This window comes from Pseudochaenichthys georgianus, chromosome 10, assembly GCF_902827115.2.
Source record: "Pseudochaenichthys georgianus chromosome 10, fPseGeo1.2, whole genome shotgun sequence".
NCBI classification, from domain to species: Eukaryota; Metazoa; Chordata; class Actinopteri; order Perciformes; family Channichthyidae; genus Pseudochaenichthys; species Pseudochaenichthys georgianus.
This window is the reverse complement of record NC_047512.1, coordinates 25,930,482-25,954,672: the sequence shown is the minus strand read 5'-3', so window position 1 is coordinate 25,954,672 and position 24,191 is coordinate 25,930,482. Positions and strand designations below refer to the sequence as shown.

Below are 24,191 nucleotides of genomic sequence, written 5' to 3'. Positions count from 1 at the left end.
GTGACAGGCTGTGACGAAGACTCTTTAACCTCTGACTCAAAGCATGTCCGTCGGCGTTAGAGCACAATCTGTTTGATCTTTGAGACGGTATTCATTCGGGAGAGTTACTGATAGCTGCCAGGAAATAGTCGAAGTCCTTTCTCCTCGTCGTCTATAATGAAGCCAAATTGCTTTTTATTTTACTTTCTTGGTCACTTATTAAACCGTCTCGCACTGCAGCAGATTCACAGTGCGGTGCTGTCGTGGTCAAATTAATCAAGACATGGATTGGTATGCACAGATGGCTCTTTTTTCTCTCCTCTCTCTCAAATTAATTAATCTGTTAAGGATGCCTTGAAATGTAAATATAATAAGAAAATGTAAAAACACATCATTATTTTTAAAAATAAGCATAATTGAGACATGAGGAGACTTTCAATATAAGCCTACTGGCCATCACAGCAGCTCCTGTCATCAGCAGACAGTTTAATTGCCCAATGAATATTAGCAGTATGTCACAGCTTCCCGAGTATGCTTTTAGCACATGGTGTTGAATTCACATTGTAAGAGAGACTTAAACTGAATTTAAAAGATTGAATGAGTCATATGAGACAATATGTTGCTGCTGTAAATAATATAAGAAAAGCAAACCACCAGTAAAATATTAAACTTCTGGGATAATCCTGCTGAGATGACATATTTTTGATTATTAAGACAGGGTAAGGCATATTTATTAATATGGCTATCTTCAGCATTGATGCAAATTTAAATTGCTTTACAGAAAACATGAAAAGCATTGAGACAAAGTGCTAAGGAAACACACTTAAGAAAGACTCTCAAATACAACAGTCATTAAAGAGAATAGAAAACAACGCGCTAAATTAGGATAAGGCAGATATAAAGAACAGGAATAAAAGTTACAGTGCAGTGAACAACAATTATAATTATTGTATTTCTTTAAAAGACAGAGGCAAACAAAAAAGGTCTTGATTCAGTATAATTAAGACTTATAAAAAGATGTAGTCACTAGAGACGAGGCACAGTCAGTTACCATGACATCCAGTTGTGAAATCTTTGTGTGAGATTCAGAGGTGGGAGAAGTACCAGAGTGTAGGAATACTCTGTTACAAGTCAAATGTAACTCAAGTAAAAGTTTGAAAGTGTTAGCATCAAAATATACTTAAGGTACCAAAAGTAAAAGTACTTAATGCAGATTGTTCCATTTCAGAATAATATATATCAGATGTTTTAATTATAATATTGATGCATTCAAGTGTTAATCACAGGTGGAACTAATTAATATATACTGTATCTGTAAAGTGACTAGATAAATGTAGTGGAGTAAAAGAACAAAGTAGCATATAATGGAAATACTCAAGTAAAGTACAAGTACCTACAAATTGTACCTAAGTATAGTACATAGTATAGTGAGTAAATATACTTAGTTACTTCCCACCTCTTGTGAATTGAACATGGAGAGCTGTGGACTGCAGATGTAATGCTCGGCCACAGGTGTTCAAGCACACTGTGATCAGTCAGCAGCTGGCTCTGAAAGCCTTCCATACCATAATAGGTTATGTGGCTGCAATATGCTTTCATTTGTCACTGGAAGTCTACTTCTCAGGAGCTATAAAAAGCACATTTGTAATATTGTATCGTTATGTGTTTTAAACTGTTTTTTATCCTCATAAATATGACCTTACATCTCGGAAGTATCTCTTTAACTGGAGAGATAACATCCCAGCTGGCAGATAGTCAATACATGTTGAAAAATATATATCGTGATTGACATTAGCTGTCTCTTTCTCTCTGAATTTCAGGTTAATCCGGCAGACATAAAGACGGGCTACCTGTCAATCATTATGGATCCGGGGGAGGTGCCTCTGGATGAGCAGTGTGAATACCTGCCCTATGACTCCTCTCAGTGGGAGATCTCCAGAGACAGACTGCGACTGGGTGAGTAGGCGGGAAGGCTGGGAGAAAAGGACCAATGAATGCTCAGATTCATAAGCAAAGATAGGAGCGAGGGGGTTTGTGGGGAAATACGCAGGCCAAGATGAGAGCGAATAGATGGATGAAACTGAATTAGTTTTCCATTTGCAGAAGCCTTAATGGCATGAGTTTGGATGGCAGCCAGCTGGGCAAAGTGCTGCCAAGTGAAGTGCTAATGTTAAATATGTGCTCATTCCATGCAGAGCTTTTTAAAAACGCTCTGAGGAAAAGCATCTGTTGCACGACAGTTTCCTTCTCAGGGGAACATGTTGTTTCCAAATGCTGCAATCGAGATTTGAATTCCTTCCCCCTTGTCTATAAGGAAGCCAGATGCATTGACATCATGCAACCCCTCCCGAACCCTAGACTGTTTGTTTATTCCTATGAGACTAAAAACCTGCATTGATCAATGAATCATGAATATTCTGTGGTTGTTCGCTCCTTTCTCCTGACACAGGCAAGGTTTTAGGCCAAGGTGCCTTTGGAAAAGTAATTGAGGCATCAATCGGCGTCAGCAAGAGCAACACTTTGGACACGGTGGCTGTCAAGATGTTGAAGGGTGAGATTTTTTTTTGTGTTTGGGACTGGAGGTTTTCTGGGAAGTCTCTGATGCACAAACATTACAGCCTGGTAGATAAACAATAAAGATATAAACAATGAGATTTATTTCATACCTAATGTTTCGAATTGTGCGTGTGTGTTTCAGATGGAGCCACAGCCAGCGAGGACAAGGCCTTGATGTCAGAGTTAAAGATACTGATTCACATTGGGAACCATCTGAATGTGGTGAACCTGTTGGGAGCCTGCACCAAACCAAATGGTGAATTGTACATGTATTACACTTCACTTTATGTGCTTAAATATGTCATATGGCCATATAATGATGAGTGTTGGTAGAGGTTGAATGCACCATGAGCAGGATTTCCTTAAAAAGAAATGTGTAGACGTGATCATTTTTCTTTTATGGCACTTTTTCTGTTTTAGAAGATATGTTTACATGATTTTTGAGACAATTTCCTTTTAGAGAGTAGAAGTAGAAAGTAGAATATTGCTGTTTTTTCAACAATAATACTAATAATTCTAATAAATATCAAAAAGGAAAATATATAGAAATATCTATCCATCCATCCATCCATCTTCTCCCGCTTATCCGTGGTCGGGTCGCGGGGGTAGCAGTTCCAGCAGAGAGCCCCAAACTTTCTTTTCCCTGGCGATATCAACCAGCTCTGACTGGGGGATCCCAAGGCGCTCCCAGGCCAGCGAAGAGATATAATCCCTCCACCTGGTCCTAGGTCTACCCCTTGGTCTCTTCCCAGCTGGACGTGCCTGGAACACCTCCCTAGGGAGGCGCCCAGGTGGCATCCTTACTAGGTGCCCGAACCACCTCAACTGGCTCCTTTCGACGCGAAGGAGGAGCGGTTCAACTCTGAGTCCCTCCCGGATGACTGAACTTCTCACCTTATCCCTAAGGGAGACACCAGCCACCCTGCGGAGAAAACCCATCTCGGCTAATTGTATCCACGATCTCGTTCTTTCGGTCATGACCCATCCTTCATGACCATAGGTGAGGGTAGGAACATAGGAAAATGGCCCGGTAGACAGAGAGCTTTGCCTTCTGGCTCAGCTCTCTTTTCGTCACAACGGTGCGGTAAAGCGACTGCATACCGCTCCCGCTGCTCCGATTCTCCGGCCCATCTCACGCTCCATTGTTCCCTCACTCGAGAACAAGACCCCGAGATACTTGAATTCCTTCACTTGGGGTAAGGACTCATTCCCTACTTGGAGTGGACAGTCCATCGGTTTCCTGCTGAGAACCATGGCCTCAGATTTGGAGGTGCTGATCCTCATCCCAGCCGCTTCACACTCGGTTGCGAACCGATCCAGTGAGTGCTGAAGGTCGCAGACCGATGAAGCCATCAGAACCACATCATCTGCAAAAATAATAAGATAATTTGGCGGAGAGGACGCTGGCGCTTGTTTGTTCGCCGCTTCTCCTACGCCTCAGAGTTTTTATCTGCTTTTAAGCTATTTTACCTGCTTTTAAGCCATATGGCTAAACTTGAGTCTGTTTAACAAGTGCTTTTATATCTTAAACCTCGTGATTATTGACGGTTTTGGACCTGACACTGTCGGGACTCACCTGCTGTATCGCCCAAATTCGCCGACTATCTCCGGCTGACTGCTTGCCTCTCTCCCGCTACTACTGTGACAGCAGGCGGACTCCCAATCCTCTGTTCATTCCCAGACGCGAGGTATACTATCGGGATAGCCTTCCAGCTGTCTCGTTGCTAAGCACCGCTACCAAACTTCTTCGGCGCCCGACCTGTTGTAGTGATGGGTCGTTCGCGAACGATTCGTTCTTTTTGAACGAATCTTTGAAGTGAACGAGATGAACTGATTCCTCCCACAAAACGATTCGTTCGCTGTTCGCGAACGACGAACTTAAAGAACTGGCGGAAACAGTTCAGAACTGTTTCCTACAGTGTAGCTACTGTAATCAGAGCCTGAGCTCCGACACACACACACACACACACACACACACACACACACACACACACACACACACACACACACACACACACACACCCTCCTCAACCTGTCCGCAATAAAGAGGACGGATACCTGAACCGTAGCGTCCAGCTAGCTTAGCGATAAATACACACATCTTTGTATTCTCCTCCCCCTGTCGGCCCTAAAAGCTTCAGATGGTGGATACCTGAGCTCCATAGCGTCCCGCTAATGTGAAAAACACACACAGCGTTAGCGGGACATTCTCCTCCCCCTGTCGGCACTAAAAGCTTCAGAGGGCGGATAGCTGGGCTCCGTAGCGTCCAGCTAGCTTAGCCGCTAGCTTAGCAATAAATACACACAGCGTTGTATTCTCCTCCCCCTGTCGGCCCTAAAAGCTTCAGATGGCGGATACCTGAGCTCCATAGCGTCCCGCTCATGTGAAACACACACACCGCGTTAGCGGGACATTCTCCTCTCCCTGTCGGCCCTAAAAGCTTCAGAGGGCGGATATCTGGGCTCCGTAGCGTCCCACTAGCTTAGCCGCTAGCTAAAGGTAAACATAGATGGGTACATACTATAGAATATGAATAAATCGTCACCGATGTAGAGGATATATTTTTGTATTCACTTTGAACTCGCCCAAATGGAGTTTAATGCTTTTGGATTTAAGCACATAGTCCATGCATGGGTTTGAAAGTATAACATGCTAGCCTGCTGTAATACATCGTATAGTCAGGCACACATTTATGAGAGATTTAACAATGGCCAATTATATTTCTTAAATAATATGTAGCCTATTCCCAGAGCATAATTCATGGGGCAACAAGGTGAGGTGTAAAATGTGTTTTAATATCATAAATGTTACGCCAGCAAACTTCTTGTACGGACTTCGGCAGTAGTGAAGACTCACTAAGTACAAAGACGAATCGTTCGCGAACGTGCAAATCACCAGATGTCGTTCGCGAACCGGTGAACGAATCAGTGAACGAATCTTTCAAGTGAACTGAATCAAAAGATTCGTGTCCCCGAAGGGAATCGGAATTCCCATCACTAACCTGTTGACATGTTGAGGTTTTCTATTCCCCAACTCCTGAGCTTCAACCACTCCAACGCTCCAACCGGCACCTCAGTCATTAAACAACTTGGACTTCTTCGTCGGCCTCGCTATATCCACCGAAGCCCAAGAAGAAGACAAACTGTATATTCCCAGCACGGAGTTGCAGATATTCCATCCATCCACTCTGTCTGCCGTCGTGTCGCACATCTGACGCGTCATCAGAGCCCGTTCATGGCGGGGTCAAATCACGCCAGAAACATCGCGAGACCGCTGCATGAATACACGGAGAGCATCGCGAGATCGCCACACACGAAGGAGTCTGGAAAACGTGGAGTGGATTACAGCCTGCTCCGGCCCCTACAGAGATTCACCACATCTTCCAAAGCCAAAATAGAACTTCTGAATACACAATCCCTCAGTAATAAAGCATCCTTCATTCACGACCACATCTCTGATGAGAAAATGGACTTCATGTGCCTCACGGAAACCTGGCATCAGCCAGAGGTTTACTCCACCCTCAATGAAGCTTGCCCTCCTGGCTACAGCTACTTGGAGAAAGCCCGCAGCACTGGTCGTGGTGGAGGCCTAGCTGTCATCTACCGAAAGGAATTGGAACTGTCACTCCTGGCCCTGCCTGTATTGTCCTCTTTTGAATGCCTTGCATTTAAATGTAAACCCCCCTTTGCCCTGACAATACTTCTGATCTACCGGCCACCCAAACCCAACTCAGCCTTCATCCCAGAGATACAAGACCTTCTCACTACGCTATGCACAACCTCTGGCAATATTATCATACTTGGAGATTTTAATATTCACGTCGACTCCCCCTCCTGCCACTTTGGCACTGAGTTTCTGCTACTTCTGGACTGCCTCAATCTGACACAGCATGTTAATGTCCCCACACACGCCAAGGGCCACACGCTCGACCTGGTCATCACAAACTCCGCCCCCATCAGCAATCTGCTAGTGTATGACCTGGGGGTGTCTGACCACAAGACCATCTCTATCGAGCTCTCTTTCCAATCCCCACTCAGCAAGCCCAAACGCCAAATCCGCTTCAGGAACCTGAGGAACATCAACCCGGACACCATGACCCTGGACCTCCAGCATCTTTCTTCCGCCAACTTCTCATCAGTAAGTGAGTCAGTTGCATACTACAACCAGTCCCTTAAGAGTCTCCTTGATCTGCACGCCCCCCTCAAAACCAGGATAGTCACCTTCTCGCGCTCAGCCCCTTGGTACACCGGCGAACTGCGGAGAATGAAGACAGCTGGGCGTGTCCTTGAGCGGCGGCTCAAGGCCTCAGGACTCACTGTTCACCGGTTAGCCTATCATGAACACCAGAAGGCCTATGCACAGTCCCTCAGAGATGCACGGTCCCAGTATTACTCCTCCCTCATCAACAACAGTACTGGAAACTCCAAGCAACTCTTCTCCACCATAAACCACCTCCTCAAACCCTAAAGTCCTCTACACTCCGACTCCAATGAGAAGCAGTGTGGCAACTTTGCCGCCTTCTTCACTAACAAAGTTGACACCATCCGCTCCATCCTCTCTAGCCCCTCTGCACCTCCAGTTACGACTGCTGACCCACAGCCTGAGACAACCCAGCCTCTTCGCTGTTTCACGGACATCTCTCAGCGAGAGGTTGAGGGCATCGTTAGGAGGATGAAGCCCTCCACCGTACATCTGTTCCATGAGCCCCATGATCACTAAGATTGTAAACCTCTCACTCCAGGCTGGCCATGTCCCCTCTGCCCTAAAAACCGCTGTCATCAAACCTCATCTGAAAAAACCCTCCCTTGACCCGGGAGTCCTGGCCAACTACAGACCCATTTCCAACCTTCCTTTTCTATCTAAAGTGCTGGAAAAACTAGTTGCTGCTCAGCTCCAGGACCACCTAAACTCCAACAACTTATTTGAGAAGTTCCAGTCTGGTTTCCGCTCAGGCCACAGCACAGAAACTGCCCTGGTCAGGGTCACCAACGACCTGCTGATGACGGCTGATGCTGGCTCTCCCTCTCTCCTCATCCTCCTCGATCTCACTGCAGCTTTCGACACCGTCGATCACGGCATCCTCCTCCATCGTCTGCACTCCACCATCGGACTCTCTGACTCTCCCCTTGACTGGTTCAGATCTTACCTCACCGGGAGAACAGAGTACGTCTCCTTGGGCGAGGCAGAGTCGGGTACCCACAACATCACCTGTGGTGTCCCTCAAGGATCAGTTCTCGGCCCCACCCTCTTCACACTCTACATGCTCCCCCTTGGCTCTATCATCAGCCGACATGGAGTATCATTCCATTGTTACGCTGATGACACCCAACTGTACCTCAGGATCAACCCTACCTCCTCTGCAGCCCTGCCTTCACCCACACTCAGTGCCTGCCTGGAGGAGATACAGGCGTGGATGAAGCAAAACTTCCTGAAACTCAACAGCTCCAAGACCGAAGCCATTATAGTTGGCACCCCACACCAGGTTCGGTCATCCACCATCACCACCATCACCTTCTCCGGCCAGGACATTACCCTCTCCTCAATAGTCACCAACCTGGGTGTGAAAATGGACGCCCATCTGACCTTTGAGGCCCACATTAAACAGCTGTGCAAGAACTCCTTTTACCACCTCAGGAACATCGCCAAACTCCGCCCCACACTCACTCTGTCTGATGCCGAAAAGCTGGTCCACGCCTTGGCTCCCCTCCAGGCTGGATTACTGCAATGCACTCCTCATCGGGATCCCTAACAAAAGCATCCAGAAGCTCCAGTACATCCAGAACAGCGCTGCTAGGATCCTGATGAGGGTGCGCAAATATGATCACATCACCCCCATCCTTAAAGCACTACACTGGCTACCCGTGGAACTGAGGATCGAATTCAAGGTCTCCGTCCTCACCCACCAGTGTGTCCATGGAACTGCCCCTCCCTACCTCAAGGAACTCCTCACCCCCCTTACCTCCTTGCGGACCACCCGTTCCAGCAACTCCAATTTCCTCAAACCCCCCAGGACTAAGCTCCGTACTATGGGAGACCGGGCCTTCTGCTCGGCTGCTCCCAGCCTGTGGAACGCTCTCCCCGACCAAATGAGAGCACCACAGACCGTGGAGGCTTTTAAAAAAGGCCTCAAAACCCATCTCTTCAAAAGAGCCTTTGCCTAGACCTTTTTATCACCCTTTTATTTTTATTTTTATTTATTTTTATTTTTATTTTATTTTTATTTATTTTTATTGCTTTTTAATTAATTCTACCGTGTTGTGTAATGTTTATTTATACTGTTCATGCTCACTACTTGTAGCACTTCGGGATTTGCATTCAAATATGAAGTGCTTTATAAATGGAACTCATTATTATTATTATTAAAAAGCAGTGGTGCAATCCTTAGTCCACCGAACTGCAGACCCCTTCCCCCACGACTACACCTCGAAATCCGATCCATGTATATTACAAACAGGATTGGTGACAAAATGCAGCCCTGGCGGAGGCCAACCCTCACCGGAAATGGGTCCGACTTACTGCCGAGGACCCGGACACAGCTCTCGCTTTGGGAGTACAGAGATTGGATGGCCCTGAGTAGAGACCCCCTCACCCCATACTCCCGCAGCACCTCCCACAGTAGCTCCCTGGGAACTCGGTCATACACCTTCTCCAAGTCTACAAAACACATGTAGAACAGATAAGCATACTCCCAGGCCCCCTCCAGGATCCTTGCGAGAGTAAAAAGCTGATCCGTCGTTCCACGACCAGGACGGAATCCGCATTGTTCCTCCTCAATCTGAGGTTCGACAATTGGCCTGACCCTCCTTTCGAGTACCTTAGAGTAAACTTTCCTGGGGAGGCTGAGTAGTGTGATAATAATAATAATAATAATAACTGAGATTTCTATAGCGCCTTTCAAGGGACCCAAGGTCGCTTTACAGGAATAGGGCAAGCACAAACAAAACAAAACAAAACAAAACAAAGGTCATGCCTCTGTAATTGGCACACACCCTCTGATCGCCCTTTTTGAAAAGGGGGACCACCACCCCGGTCTGCCACTCCTTCGGTACTGTTTCCGACTTCCACGCAACGTTGATGAGACGTGTCAACCATGACAGTCCCTCAACACCCAGAGCCTTCAGCATTTCTGGGCGGATCTCATCCACCCGCGGAGTTGTTTGACGACCTCAGTGACCTCCCCCCGGGAGATTGGTGTTGATCCCCCGTCATACTCCAGCTCTGCCTCTAACATAGAGGGCGGAGTTGTCGGGTTCAGGAGTTCCTCAAAGTGTTCCTTCCAATGCCCTAACACTCCATCAGTTGAGGTCAACAACGTCCCATCCTTACTCTACACAGCTTGGATGGTTCCCTGGTTCCCCCTCCTGAGGTGTCAGACAGTTTTCCAGAACAACTTTGGTGCCGCCCGAAAGTCCTTTTCCATGTCTTCTCCGAACTTCTCCCACACCCGCGTGCTCTGGTACCACGTACACTTATGAGCATCATTATGTTCGAACATGGTGTTTGTTATGGCCAATCCATGACTAGCACAGAAGTCCAGTAACAAACCACCACTCCGGTTCAGATCAGGGGGGCCGTTCCTCCCAATCACACCCCTCCAAGTGTCTCCATCATTGCCCACATGTGCGTTGAAGTCTCCCAGTAAGATTAAAGAGTCCCCTTCAGGAGCCCCATACAGGACTCTTTCCAGGGTCTCCAAGAAGGCCGTATACTCCGAACTGCTGTTTGGTGCATAAGCACACACAACAGTCAGAGTTTTCCCCCCCATAACCCGCAGGCGTAGGGGTAAACTCCAACAACGAAGCACCCAACCGGGGACTTGTGAGTATCCCCACACCCGCCCGGCGCCTCACACCTTGAGCAACTCCGGAGAAGAATAGAGTCCAACCCCTATCCAGAAGTAAGGTTCCAGAGCCGACGCTGTGCGTAGAGGCGAGCCCAACCAGATCCAACTGGTACCGCTCCACCTCCCGCACAAGCTCCGGCTCCTTCCCCCCCAGAGACGGAGAAGCGGAGGTGTTGCCCACGTTGCCTTTTCGGGCTGTGCCCGGCCGGACTCCGTGGCAAGCCCGGCCACCAGACGCTCGCCAACGAGTCCTCCTTCTGGGCCTGGCTCCAGAAGGGGACCCCGGGCTTCCTCCGGGCCGGGTATCCTCACTTCCTGTGTCGTCTTTCATGAGGTCTTTTGAACCAATCTTAGTCTGGCCCCTTGCCTGAGACCAATTTGCCATGGGAGACCCTACCAGGAACACAAGGTGCCAGACAACACAGCCCCCAGGTTCATCAGGGCACACAAACCTCTCTACCACGGTAAGGTAATGGTTCTTCAGAGAGGAAATATAATATATATTAGGGATGCACGATATTGGTTTTTTGAAACCGATACCGATAACTTCCTGCTTCTCAAGACCGATATTTTACATTTTTTACGCCACTAATTATTTTAACGCGATTAACGCATGTGTATTTTTTTTCCTTGGCCGCCCCGTAGTTTCAGAGCGCATCGAGTTTAAAATACCATCTACAAGCTGATGCTGACAGCCCCCGCTCCTGCTACCACACTTCCACGCTCACCGGCAGGCACCGACTGGCCATCGGGAGGACCGGGAGGGTGTGTGTATATGTGTGGCCCGAGCGAGCGAGAGAGAGACCTTACGTGCATTGTTGTTGTTAGCATCTGGTGCTAGCTAGCTGCGCTAACGGAGCTGTTTAAATGAAAACAGAGGAGCGACATTTCGCCACAACTGCGCCGAGCACTTGACTTTATGCAGGAAGCCAGACAGTGGGACATTGTAGGAACAGTCAGCACACTCTGCACAGATAGTGCGCAACATGATTGCAGCGTCCAGGCAGCTCCCGTTCGAGCATATGCCTTGAGTTGCAAAACTGGCAAACTTCTTGCCTTTTTCAAAAGCCTCGTCGATGGATAAAAGCCCCGGTGCCTTTGCAGCTGGCTTTGGATTTGCTGCTAGTTTAGCAGCGCAGGCGTCTTCGTACGCTTTTAACACACCATCGTAGCGATGGCGATGTTTCAGGTGACTGATCAGGTTTGAAGTATTGTAGCTCGTTGCCTTTTTCCCTCCTCGTGGAACTTCTGCATTACATTTGTTACAAATAGCAAGCAAACTTTCCAACTCTGAAACTTTGAAATAGTCCCATACTACCGACGACATGTTTGTTTACTGTGCTGGCTTCACGGCCGCACACCATTTACGTCACAGCCAGGCATGAGTTAGGGAGCGCTGGATTTGTGAAGAACTCCCCTCTTCCTAAACCACTAAAACCACAGTACTGGCAAAACGGGAGGAGCCGAGTGAAAAACAAGCGCCCCTCATTCCAATCCACCCACACCGCTGTACTTTCTTCTTCTTTTTTACCCAAAAAATATATTGTATATTATCGGGGCTATTAATACTTGTATCGGGTTTATCGGGATGAAGTCATAATTCCTAATATCGGACCCTGCATCCCTAATATATATATATATAATATAATATATAGAAATACAAGCCAATATAAAAAGGATTTTACTCCCTAGTGTAGTGATCGTTATCCGCCCCAAAAATCCATTATAGGTCGGGCTTAAATATAGTTCTGTTTTCAGCTTTGTTGAAATCCCTTCTCTATTATTTTGTCCACCCTGCTTCCACCCAACACTTTCATGTGGGAAAAACAAAGTGAGAAAGTCAAACAGCTGCCTCTCTTTTCTTTGACACCCTCATTTTCTGTCCATACATCATTTGATCTTTAGAGCACATTTCCGAGGGTTCACATCTGGTAATGTTTAACCCTGTTTACCCTAAAACATAAAACAAAAGTTAGCCTCGCAGCTAATCCCCGGCAGGACCTGCTTACAGAATGCCAACCGTCACTATTTTAAATATGGTGTGAAAAAAATTGCTTCATAACAAGAAGCAGATACTATTTTGCAAACAGGAAAACAATGTGTGTTGAAATATTAGTGGAACAATAGCCTACAATAAAAGTGTCTGTATCCCCAGGTCCTCTGATGGTGATAGTGGAATATTGCAAGTACGGAAATCTGTCCAACTTCCTACGAGCCAAGAGAGAGTTCTTCCTCCCGTACCGGGTATAAAACACCACACTGATGCACTTTTTATGTTTGTTTATTCTGCCGCAATAATCTGACTGCAGGGAGAATCCTCTTTACTGGAAGAGAGCTTACGTTTTCATATGTGTTTCCATTATTGAACAACATTTTCTAAGTCTATTTTTAAATATTAAACACATTGAATTGTTTCCGCACTCAGGACCGCTCTCCTAAAACTCAGAGTCAGGTGAGACGGATGATTGAGGCGGGTCAAATAGACCCGAGAGCTCGCCATCCGCCTTCTCCACGCTCCTCACCGCTCAACAGTCCTCAGGGTCCATTAACCATCCTGCCCAATGACAGTCCTGCTTTGGAGAAAAGTAAGTCTGCTGAAATTCACAAGATTTATCTATTTAAAGGTCCCCTATTATACACTTTTCCATCAATATATTATAGGTATCAGTTATATACAAAACATGTCTCCGAAGTGCTTGGCTCCAAATACCAAACAGATCATGCATTGTAGCATCCCATAATCCCTTCTGTTTCAGCCCTGTTTCAAAAGTGCTGATCTTTTACTTTAGATGAAAATAAGGAGCCACTCCCCACGCCCCTCTACGAGATATTTGGTTAATAAAAAAACACAACGGTGTTCTTGGATGAGATTCAGGTGATAAGGGGGGGGGTTACCTTGGTTGGTTATTGGCTAATGGTTACACAACCCAAACAATCGTTATGACATCATAAAGTGACCAAAATCTGATCAGCTCATTTTCAGTTTTTATATAAATGGGTCAGGACAAAAAGAGATGGGGTCTTTTTTCCTGAAACGTTCAGAATCTCTTTACACAGAGGGGACACATGTTTATGTATAAAAGACATGAAAAAGTGGATTTAGCATAATAGGTGACCTTTAACTCATTGTCTTGTCACAATTGTAGTTTAATTGTACCTTGTTTCTCCATCTTTGACCTTTCCCTCGTGTTTTCTCTCCAGTGGAGGACTTGTGGAAAACCCCTCTGACGATAGAAGATCTCATTTGCTACAGTTTCCAGGTGGCTCGTGGGATGGAGTTCCTGGCCTCCAGAAAGGTTAATTGTCAGCATTACAGAGACATTTAGTGAAAAAGCTGTGGTCACCAGAGGGTTGTCACAGAGGCAGTACGTTGTTGCCTGGATCATTCAGCTTCTCAGTCCTTTATGCTTGTCCATTTATCAAGTCACCATAAACTACAGCTGTTCCACAATCCCACAGGATAATTAAATAATACCAATATAATGAAATATATTCCATACTAAATCCAAGGGATGTTTTTTGGATCAGTTGTTGGTTGACATATTGTCCCCCAGTGCATGGCACCAAGGTGATTTAGAAGCTACTCACAGCTGCAAAGCATTACATAAATGTAGCCGTTTTTGGGGAAACAAAAACATTATTATCTTTTTAATTTGATTACGTTGAACTCATTAGGACATACTCTTTGAGTAATCTGTAGCAATGCAATCTGTGTTATTTATTATTCAAATGTTATTTAATTAGGTGATTATCGTTTCCACTTACTGAACTGTAAAACAAATGGATCTCATGAGCGTTTCTCGGTTAGATTTCTGTCTCAGGCAGCTGAGACTTCATTAATCCAATCTGTTGCTTCCGTTGGATTGTGGGTATACTCATTAGATTCTTGTGGACAGCCCCTGCCTCACATGTGAATCCACTGGTAATCGGGTGAATAACGGGAATAAAATGGTGTCTACCAAAGCGGCTATAGTTTGTAATAAATATCAACAATCTGAGCGGACTCTAAGCAGACTGTCTGTGTTTGACTGATTCACAACGGAGAGCCAGGACAGAGCAGAGCTCCAGACATAGTCCAGTCCCAGTTACACACACACACACACACACACACACACACACACACACACACACACACACACACACACACACACACACACACACACACACACACACACACACACACACACACACACACACACACACACACACACACACACACACACACACACACACACACACACACACACACACACACACACACACACACACACACACACACACACACACACACACACACACACACACACACACACACACACACACACACACACACACACACACACACACACACACACACACACACACACACGTGCTCAGTCCCCCAACGTGATGTAATGGATTACAGCCCTATACATTAGATTTCAGTTATTTCCACCCCGGTAATGCGACCGCTTCTGCTGAATATCCCTGAACTGTTCCCCTGCCTCCATCTTCCTCCAAGCCTTAACCTTTCAAGTTATTACTGTTCTCTTGACCTTTCTCTTTTGGCATTTAACATTAGTGTGGAAATGAGGAGCTCAGATACTACATTCAGAAATACACCACAGTGGAAGATTAGGTTTAACGTAAACTCCAAAAGACCAGTTTATGTTGTGTCTCCTGTACACTTCATGTGACATTTCATGGGCGCCAACCCTTTCTGGCGTGTGCTGTAGGAATTGAATTTCCTTTATTTATTTATTTTTTAACGTAAAACATTTCGAGCGAGACACTGAATTCACATTAGTTGTTGCGAGCACCAATCCCTGCAAAGCCTAAGAGTCTTTTCAAAATGTTATTCATGGACACATTTTGAGTGATTTCCCCCCTCATATTTTACATTTCTCAGTCCCTTGTGGGTCGATCATTATCACTTTTATGTCTGTACACTTGATATAAGGCTACTGCCGAGCAAGGTTAACTAAGATGAACATAAAGACTGTAACTAGAGGAAACCTGTAGCCTGGCCTTTCAGCACCTCTAAAGCTCACTAATGAGCACATCATACCTTGATCATTTAATCCATCCGAAAATCAAAGTATGATTAACACACTGTTCTGTGCTGACTATTTCTTTACCGGGGAGTCTGTAACTTCTGACCATCATTGCCATTCCTTTAGCCACGCCGCAATCATGGCCATAGCAATATCAGTATCGGAATTTAACAACACAACATGTGTAATATGTGTTTAGTGGAAGATTTGTGTAATTAAAACCACCAGAATTCACCAATCATATTTAAGGTTAGGAAAAGTCTCAGGAAATGAATGTAAGTCGATATAATTTCTACCGAGTGACAAAAACAAACATGGTGTATGTTTTTCCATATTCTAATAGTGGCAATAGCATCTTATACTGATTGTAACGACCAGCAATTAAAACAGGTTTTATCATCCAGTTTATTTCACAAATAATTTGTGAAACACACACACACACACACACACACACACACACACACACACACACACACACACACACACACACACGCACACACACATTTTAAGGCAACAGGTTACTAAAGCAAAAATACCAACTGCTATTTACTTCCTCCACATCATTACTGCCTCAAACATGTTGGAATCAATGCATGCATGCATGCACACACACACACACACACACACACACACACACACACACACACACACACACACACACACACACACACACACACACACACACACACACACACACACACACACACACACACACACACACACACACACACACACACACACACACACACACACACACACACACACACACTCATCTGTTGGCAGGGTTTTGATGTATGCGTGTATCCACAGTGTATCCACAGAGACCTGGCAGCCCGGAACATTCTCCTGTCAGAAAACAACATTGTGAAGATCTGTGACTTCGGCCTGGCCAGAGACATATACAAAGACCCCGACTACGTCAGGAAAGGCAATGTAAGGCATCCTCCCTCTCCCTCCGCTAATTACCCATCTCCATTTACTGGGGGGAAACATTCAACACTTTATTTCTCTTTGTTTTTTAACCACTCGCACAGGGTTTACAATCAAAGGTGATTTTCAAAGGTGTTAATGTGTCTGTCTCATAGTATTGCTCTGGTGTTTTAATGTTCCCTCAGGCTCGTCTGCCGTTAAAGTGGATGGCTCCAGAGAGCATCTTTGACAAATTGTACACCAGCCAGAGTGACGTGTGGTCTTTTGGAGTTCTCCTCTGGGAAATCTTCTCTCTAGGTAAAGAAACACGTTTCATTATCTGTGTAAAAATCAATGGGATGCAATGAAATCTCCTCCAGAAGTTTTATACTTTCTAAAAGTGCCTATCAATCTCAGATCCTGACAAAACTAATGAGGACATTATTGTTTGTTAACTTTTAGATGGAAGAGTAAATTGTTATCACTGTAATCCAATCACAAATAACTTGTTTTTCATATCTCTGACATGTTTACTAATGTCTTATCCTCCAATTGTCTGCCTTCAGGTGCGTCTCCCTACCCGGGAGTACAGATTGATGAAGACTTTTGCAGACGATTGAAAGACGGCGTGAGGATGAGGTCACCTGAGACTGCCTCCCCCGAAATGTAAGCATGGGCTTTGATTTATTCTTTTTCTCTCTTCTTTTGCTGTCAAATTATATTTATTGGCAAACTCGAGCCAATCAGGACTTGCTCATTTAGAGGAGGATACAAGATGAAATGTGCAGTGGTGTAATTGATTGAGGGGGAGCTGGAGACCCCAGTGTTGTGTTGTTGTGACCGTGCTGCTCTCTGCTGGTAGATACGGCATCATGCTGGCCTGCTGGCAGGGGGAACTCAAAGAAAGACCCACCTTCCCCGCCCTGGTTCAGATCCTGGGAGACCTGCTGCAGGACAACAGCCTACCTGTAAGTTATCTGCTGGAGAATCCTTCATTATAGCTTATAAAGGTCACATATTATGCTAAATCCGCTTCTTCATGTCTTTTCTACATCAACATGTGTCCCATCCTTGTAAAGAGATTCTGAGAGTTTCAGGAGAAAATATTCTCTCACTTTTTGTCTTGATCCATTTATATAAAATTCTGTCTGAAAATGAGCTGATCAGATTTTGGCCACTTTATGATGTCATAACTATTTATTTGGCTTGTGTAACCATTAGCCAATCACCAACCTACCCCCCCCCCCCCCCCCCACCTTATCATGTGAATGTCCTCCTAGAGCACCATTGTGTTCTTTTTAACCAAATCTCTCTCAGAGGGGCGTGGGGAGGGGCTCCTTATTTTCATCTAAAGTAACAGACAGAGAATCAGCACTTTTGAAACAGGGCTGAAACAGAGGGGATTATGGGATGCTACAATGATCTGTTTGGTAATGGTGAGATTTTGGTGATGAAAAACTGTATAATAGGGGACCTTTAAGTGTTGGTGAGTTCTTGTGAATAGCTTTTAGAAAACATTTTCTCTGTTTACCCTTCAGGATGGGAAGGACTACATTCCTCTGAACCACTCACAGAGCTCAGAGGATGACGGTTTCTCGCAGGCCTCGTCTCGCCCTCCATCTGAGGAGGAACTGAGGATGCCCTGCAACACTCTGCCCACCAGGTATATCTACATCCTGTATTCCCTGAAAATATATTTAGGTACAAGTAAAGATTGTTCCATGCATGCTTGATATTTTGGGTTTTGTCTGAGCTCATCTGGTTGGGTAATGATGATGATGTCATGCACCAATCAGGGTTTAGCAACATTCATTTCATTTCAAACCTTTATTTATACAGATGAATCCCATTGAGATCATTGATCTCTTTTTCAAGGGAGACCTGCTCAAGTAGTTCCACATGAAACATAACAACATAAATAGAACAACAAAAGGACATCATCAGCATCATTTACAAAATTATCCACATAAACAGGTACCAATAGCTTCCGATTGAGTAGCATCCAACCGAGCTTTAAAAACATTTAGTGGCACCAGATTGTTCAGTTTCCATTTAATTTGCAGACTATTCCAAGACAGAGGAGCTGCGCATCTAAAAGCTGTCTTCCCTAAGACAGTCCTAGCAGTTGGCACATTTAATAAAACCACAGCATTCGATCTCAGGCAGTAGCCACTTACAATTCTCCGTGAGATCAGGGAGCAGATATAATATGGAAGTTTCCCTAACATGGCTTTGTATATAAAAATGTACCAGTGACTGAGCCTCCGTACAGTTAGTGAAAGCAAACCAGCCCTTGCATACAGGGTACAGTGATGGGTTAATGCTTTACAGTTTGTCACAAATCTCAGAGCACTGTGATACGCAGCATCTAACTTGACCAGGCAATTGGCAGGTGCATTCATATAGACCAGATCCCCATAGTCCAGCACAGGTAAAAAGGTCACAGTGACTAGCCTTTTCCTGTCCTCAAGCGAGAAGCAGGACTTGTTCCTGTAGAAGAAACCTAGCCTAACCCTCAGCTTTTTAAGCAGGTTATTGACATGAAGTTTAAAAGTGAGACAATCATCAAGCCAGATACCAAGGTATTTGTAACAGGTAACCACTTCAAGTTCTATTCCTTGCGTCGTTACAATATCTAAAACAGGCTCTGGTGTCTTTTTAGCTTTAGAAAAGAGCATTACCTTGGTTTTCTCAACATGTAAAAGAAGCTTTAATTCAGAGAACTGAGTCTGAATAGTGTTAAAAACAGCCTGTAATTTAACAACAGCCTCCTTAATGGTGGGACCTGCACAATACATCACAGTATCATCCGCATAAAAATGTAAAGTAGCTTCATCCACATTATCACCTACGCTGTTAATATATATGGAGAATAAAAGTGGTCCTAAAACAGAACCTTGTGGTACACCATTTGCAATGTTTAACCACTCAAAAGACAGTCCATCAAAATGAACACATTGGGACCTTTCAGAGAGGTAGTTCACAAACCACCCCACTGCATGGCTGGATATGCCAATACTGGCTAGCCTCTGCTTTAAAATGCGATGATCAACGGTGTCAACCGCTTTTGAAAGGTCAATAAATAGAGCTGTACAACTCTGCTTATTATCTAAAATACTCGCCACATCATTCACCACTTTCATTGTGGCAGTGATAGGTGTTGCTTTCTGAAGCCTGACTGATGTTTAGACAGGATGTCATTTGTACATAAAAACACCTTTACCTGTTCACTCACTAAGCGTTCAAGAACCTTAGCCAGAACTGACAACTTAGAGATTGGCCTATAGTTATTTAATAAGGTGGCCTCCCCTCCTTTTAGCAAAGGCAGGACATACGCTGACTTCCACAATTTTGGAATTGTGTTAGTGCTGAGGGAGAGGTTAAAAAGAGTAGTGAGAGGTGGAGCAATAAAATCTGCAGCTATCTTTCTACGTTGTCCGGGCCAGCCGGTTTCTTAGGATCTAACTTGGTTAAAGCTTCACGAACAACATCAACAGTAAAAGGAGTAAAACTAAAAGGGTTTTCCAACACAAATTTTTCAGAGTCACAGACTGTAGTGTTCACAGAAGCAGAGTTAGTCACAGAATCAAATAGAGAACCACAGGACACAAAATGCTCATTAAAGCAATTTAGCATAGTAGCCCTGTCCGATATAGTGCCAGAAGCTGTGGTGAGGCACGGAGGTAGCTCATTACGGATATCGCCGGTGGATAACGATTTAATGGCTTTCCAAAGTTTTCCAGGATTATTTAGATTCTTTGTGGTTACTGACAGATAGTACTTAGATTTAGCACTTTTGACATTTGAAGTGAAGCTATTCCTTAGCTGCCTAAAACGCAGCCATTCTACCTCAGAGCCTGATTTCCTAGCCTTTGCCCAGGCCTTGTTTCTCTCAAGAAGGAGACTAGACAGCTCAGCAGAAAACCAAGGATTGTCTCGTCCCTTCACTCTAAATGTACGCAGGGGTGCATGTCTATCAATGATCTCCATAAAACCAAGATAAAAATAAGACCATGCAGTCTCAACATCAGCACACAGATCGATTTTACCCCAATCAAAATCAAACAGATCATGCACAAAACCCTGCTCCACAAAATGTTTTATGTCTCTCTTTGTGATGATACGAGGTTTAACCTTTTGGACCTTAGTGTCCCTAATCGTGGCTACAACACAGTGGTCACTCAGATCATTCGCAAATATTCCCACAGATAAGTATTTATAGGGAGCATTAGGGTGCTACTCCAAGTAGCACTATTTCCTTGTAGTCTAGTTGTGATAAAAGATTTGCTAGTGAAGACAAGGAGTCTTTGACAGCTGAGGGGGGTCTGTAACAACTCACTACCATGACCTGTTGACCCTTTGCCACTTCTATATTTAAGGCTAAAAATTGGAATTGCTTACTGATCGATTTGGAAATGAATGTGGTTACACTGAACTTATTCTTAACATAAATGGCAACGCCACCACCTTTATTAGGCCGGTCGGTACGATACACATTAAAACCATTTAAGGCAACGTCAGAGGCCAAAATAGATTTATTTAGCCATGTTTCTGATAAAACAATGACGTCAGCGTCAGTCGAGCTCGCCCAAATATGGACAAAATCTAGTTTACCTAACAGACTGCGCACATTCAAGTGGATGAAACCCAACCCAGACCTAGCTTTAAGATCGGCAGGAGTAGCGATCTGACTATTACTACTGGGCGGACAAGGGTTAGGTTGTACATTTCCTGACAGTAATAACAACAACAAAAACAGGCATCTTTTCCTCTTAAATGACACACATACATTGTCATCTAATTTAGAAACACCGGAAAAGTCTGCGAGAGTGTGATTAGAGCTTAAGAAGCAGTCCTGAAGAACCATCATCGCAGGAAAACAAAAAAGACAGACATATTTTGTCGAGCAGATTGAACATTGAATGATTGTAAATGAGTTGAGAGCTGTGTGGTGGTTTGCTACTGTTGCCAAGGCTACTGTCAATCAAATCTGATCAAACGCACAGGAGCTTGAAACGTGCACAAAAACAGAATCTTTAACGGCAACCTGAACTCTCAAATTAGTTTCTAAATGAATTATCCACCTTAGAATGAGCAGCAAATTACAATTTGAAAAGTAAACGTATGACCTTCCAACCCAGCATTGAAATGCCTTTGAGATAATGTTTAAAGCTTTTTTCCACATTGTGTTAATACCCTGACAGCAACCTACAGAAATAAGACAGGATTTGAAATGTAAACCAAGCGCCTGTTCCTATTAAACTAGCTGTCACAAACAGACAAGGTAACTTACGTTTATTTAATGGGATGAGACATTGTTTTTGATTACCCTGTCGTACATGTCGTATTGCATTTTTCAGTTGGTATTTACTTTATTTAGCATATTGAATTGTGTCATCATATATAGACACTCATTGATATGAAATCAAATCAGACCTCTGACTGAGAAAAGCAAAGAGCTGACAACCTATTCCTAACAAAATAACCTATTGCTCTCTTTTACCTTTCCTTATCCGTCTGTCCATCATGTATTGATCTGATAATCCTCTCCTTTTTTCAGCAGGTATTATAACTGCGTGCCCTTTACCGGCTGTGTGTTTGTGGGACCCTCCAAAGCATGCCAGCCCAGAGTCAGGACATTTGAAGAGTTTCCCCTGGAGATGCATCGACAGACAGCTCCTCAAGTAAGCTCTTGATCTTTTATCAGCTATTAGAGGAATGTGACATTTGGTCAATGGCATTCTGAAATTGTCTCCTTGGGTAATTACCAAACATAGTTGCAGAGATACCAGCCGGGTCAACGCAAGGCATTTAATTCACATGATGTCAAACTGTGTCTCTTCCCAGGATAACCAGACAGACAGCGGGATGGTTCTGGCCTCGGAAGAATTTGAGAGAATTGAAAACAAGCACAGAGGCGCCGTCTCTAAAAGGTTAATCAAACAAAAGCTTTTATCCATATTTGTCTGAAACCGACAGTGACGCACAAGAGACACACAGCAAATGAGACAGTGCAGACACACAAGGAGAAATTAGTCATAGCTTTATAAGTGATGAGATCTGCAAAGGATGGAGGCAGGGTGGATGGGTAAGTAGGAGTGAGCAGCAGTCTGAGTCATTTGAACCCAGGACGCTTGTCAGAGTTCTGAGATCTTGGCTCAACAATTTTTGAAAGAGCACTAAAAAGTGTTTTGCTAAAAGTAAGGAATAAGACTTACAAGATGTAGAGGGAACCTTTAAGAGCATTTCTAGTGATTTATCACATGTTAACTCAGATGGATTTCACGAAGCCTTCCCAATCGTTCAACTCACAAGGGAAATCAAGAATAGAAAAAAACTGGGTTCGCATTGTAACAAAAATACTTCCCTACCAGAAAGACAAAAATCAATCCTATCCTGAGTCATATGTTTATTATTAATAATATACTGATACTATTTAACTGTCCCACCCTGTCTGTGGATCTCAGCCCAATTGGTTCCAACTGAAGACATCAGTCAAGAATAAAGTTGTAAAAAAAAAAAAGGTTAAATACCTTCCTGTATCAGCTGGGTTTATTTTTTTAAGGGTTTTTACTTTATACATTAATTGCATCGTTTAAAGTCGACCACTTTCAAACATATGCGAGCATGTGAGTTATTAAAACTAAATGTTGGTTTTCTGTAGTAGCACATTTAGATTTGTGATTATTTTTGCATGTGATTTCCTAAACCCTCCCACAGTAGATGATGTATGTTGTGCTCTCCCCAGCCGTATGGGCAGCAGCAGCAGCACAGAGCCCCTCACGGCCTCCCATGGTTCCTTGGGGCGCAGCAGTGACCCCGGCAGCTCCAGACTCCGGCCCACCTTCTTCAGCCAGCTCTCAGGACAGACCTTCTACAACAATGAGTACGGACACCTGTCTGAGGAGGGCTTCTGCGACTTCTTCCCCGCGCCGGACGCCCACTGCCTGGCCTCCTCCAACGTGTAATCTTACCAGAGAGGCAGCCCGAGAGAATGGAGAGTTTTAAAAAAAAAAAGTTCAGGGTAAGGGAGGCTTTAGTAAAGTTCCAGTTGTGACATGTAATAAGTCATTTATTAATGGTAGGTCTGTGTGACTAGACCTCTGATAATCGCTTCCTCTCGGGCTGCTGCCTCCACAGACTGAGCTCTATGTGCCTGAAGTTCCTCTAACCAGCCACTGGGTGGCAGCATTATGACAAAAACAAACCCTAAGTATTTTTCTATTTACACATTTCTATTTGTACCTTTTTATATACAGAGTTTTCCTCCTTCATTTTGTACAAACTATGACTCATATAGGAGGAAATAAAGAAAATGATTGTCTTCTCACTCTCTTCTCTCTAATTAGTAGGTTGTCATTACTCCAGTCAAATACATAATTTGTTATCGTCACCAAATGAACAAACAGGTCAACAAATGATGATCCACATGGTGGACCAATCAAGGAAAATAGCAAGATATGTAAGGATGTGTGTCATTCTCTGGAGGTGGAGACACGTGGATACGCGACATGGTGAACAAGGTTTAAGTGACGGAGGTAAACAGAGGGATGTGGGGCGAGGAAAATGGGGTGAGTCAGACTAAGCACCTATTATCAGAGCTAGACGTAAGCATGATGACAGCTGTGACAGCCTCACACCCCTCACAGGCCCACAACACATGACAACCTGCAGCGTGTTGACACTGGAGGGAAATGAGCTGCAGCAATTGGGTGCAAAGTCCACTTCAGACACAAGTACAGCCAATAGAGCTTCAAGCTAGAAATCAATCGGTGCAAAGGCTCCATCTTTAGTTTCTATAAATAATATTGTTGTTAAGGGTAACTGGATAGATTCAGTTTAACTGTGACACGTGTAAATGGTTCCAGCA

General features: G+C 44.4%; 1 protein-coding gene across 3 annotated transcripts in view; it reads left to right on the top strand.

Annotated features, from left to right (window-relative positions):
* The window catches only part of flt4 (fms related receptor tyrosine kinase 4), a 64,556-nt gene extending 40,905 nt beyond the window's left edge, over window positions 1-23,651 (top strand). The window contains exons 17-30 of one of the 3 annotated variants that reach the window (XM_034093714.1): window positions 1,800-1,935; window positions 2,429-2,530; window positions 2,678-2,791; window positions 12,535-12,623; window positions 12,805-12,964; window positions 13,581-13,675; window positions 16,223-16,345; window positions 16,528-16,639; window positions 16,888-16,987; window positions 17,184-17,289; window positions 17,860-17,984; window positions 21,885-22,005; window positions 22,169-22,254; window positions 23,070-23,651. In XM_034093714.1, the coding sequence (XP_033949605.1) occupies window positions 1,800-1,935; window positions 2,429-2,530; window positions 2,678-2,791; window positions 12,535-12,623; window positions 12,805-12,964; window positions 13,581-13,675; window positions 16,223-16,345; window positions 16,528-16,639; window positions 16,888-16,987; window positions 17,184-17,289; window positions 17,860-17,984; window positions 21,885-22,005; window positions 22,169-22,254; window positions 23,070-23,289 (1,689 nt within the window). In that variant the 3' untranslated portion in view covers window positions 23,290-23,651. Of the gene's footprint in view, window positions 1-1,799; window positions 1,936-2,428; window positions 2,531-2,677; window positions 2,792-12,534; window positions 12,624-12,804; window positions 12,965-13,580; window positions 13,676-16,222; window positions 16,346-16,527; window positions 16,640-16,887; window positions 16,988-17,183; window positions 17,290-17,859; window positions 17,985-21,881; window positions 22,006-22,168; window positions 22,255-23,069 lie in introns of all 3 variants that reach the window. The other 2 variants (XM_034093715.1, XM_034093713.2) reach the window with 2 other exon arrangements.
* Window positions 23,652-24,191: the final 540 nt, after the last annotated feature.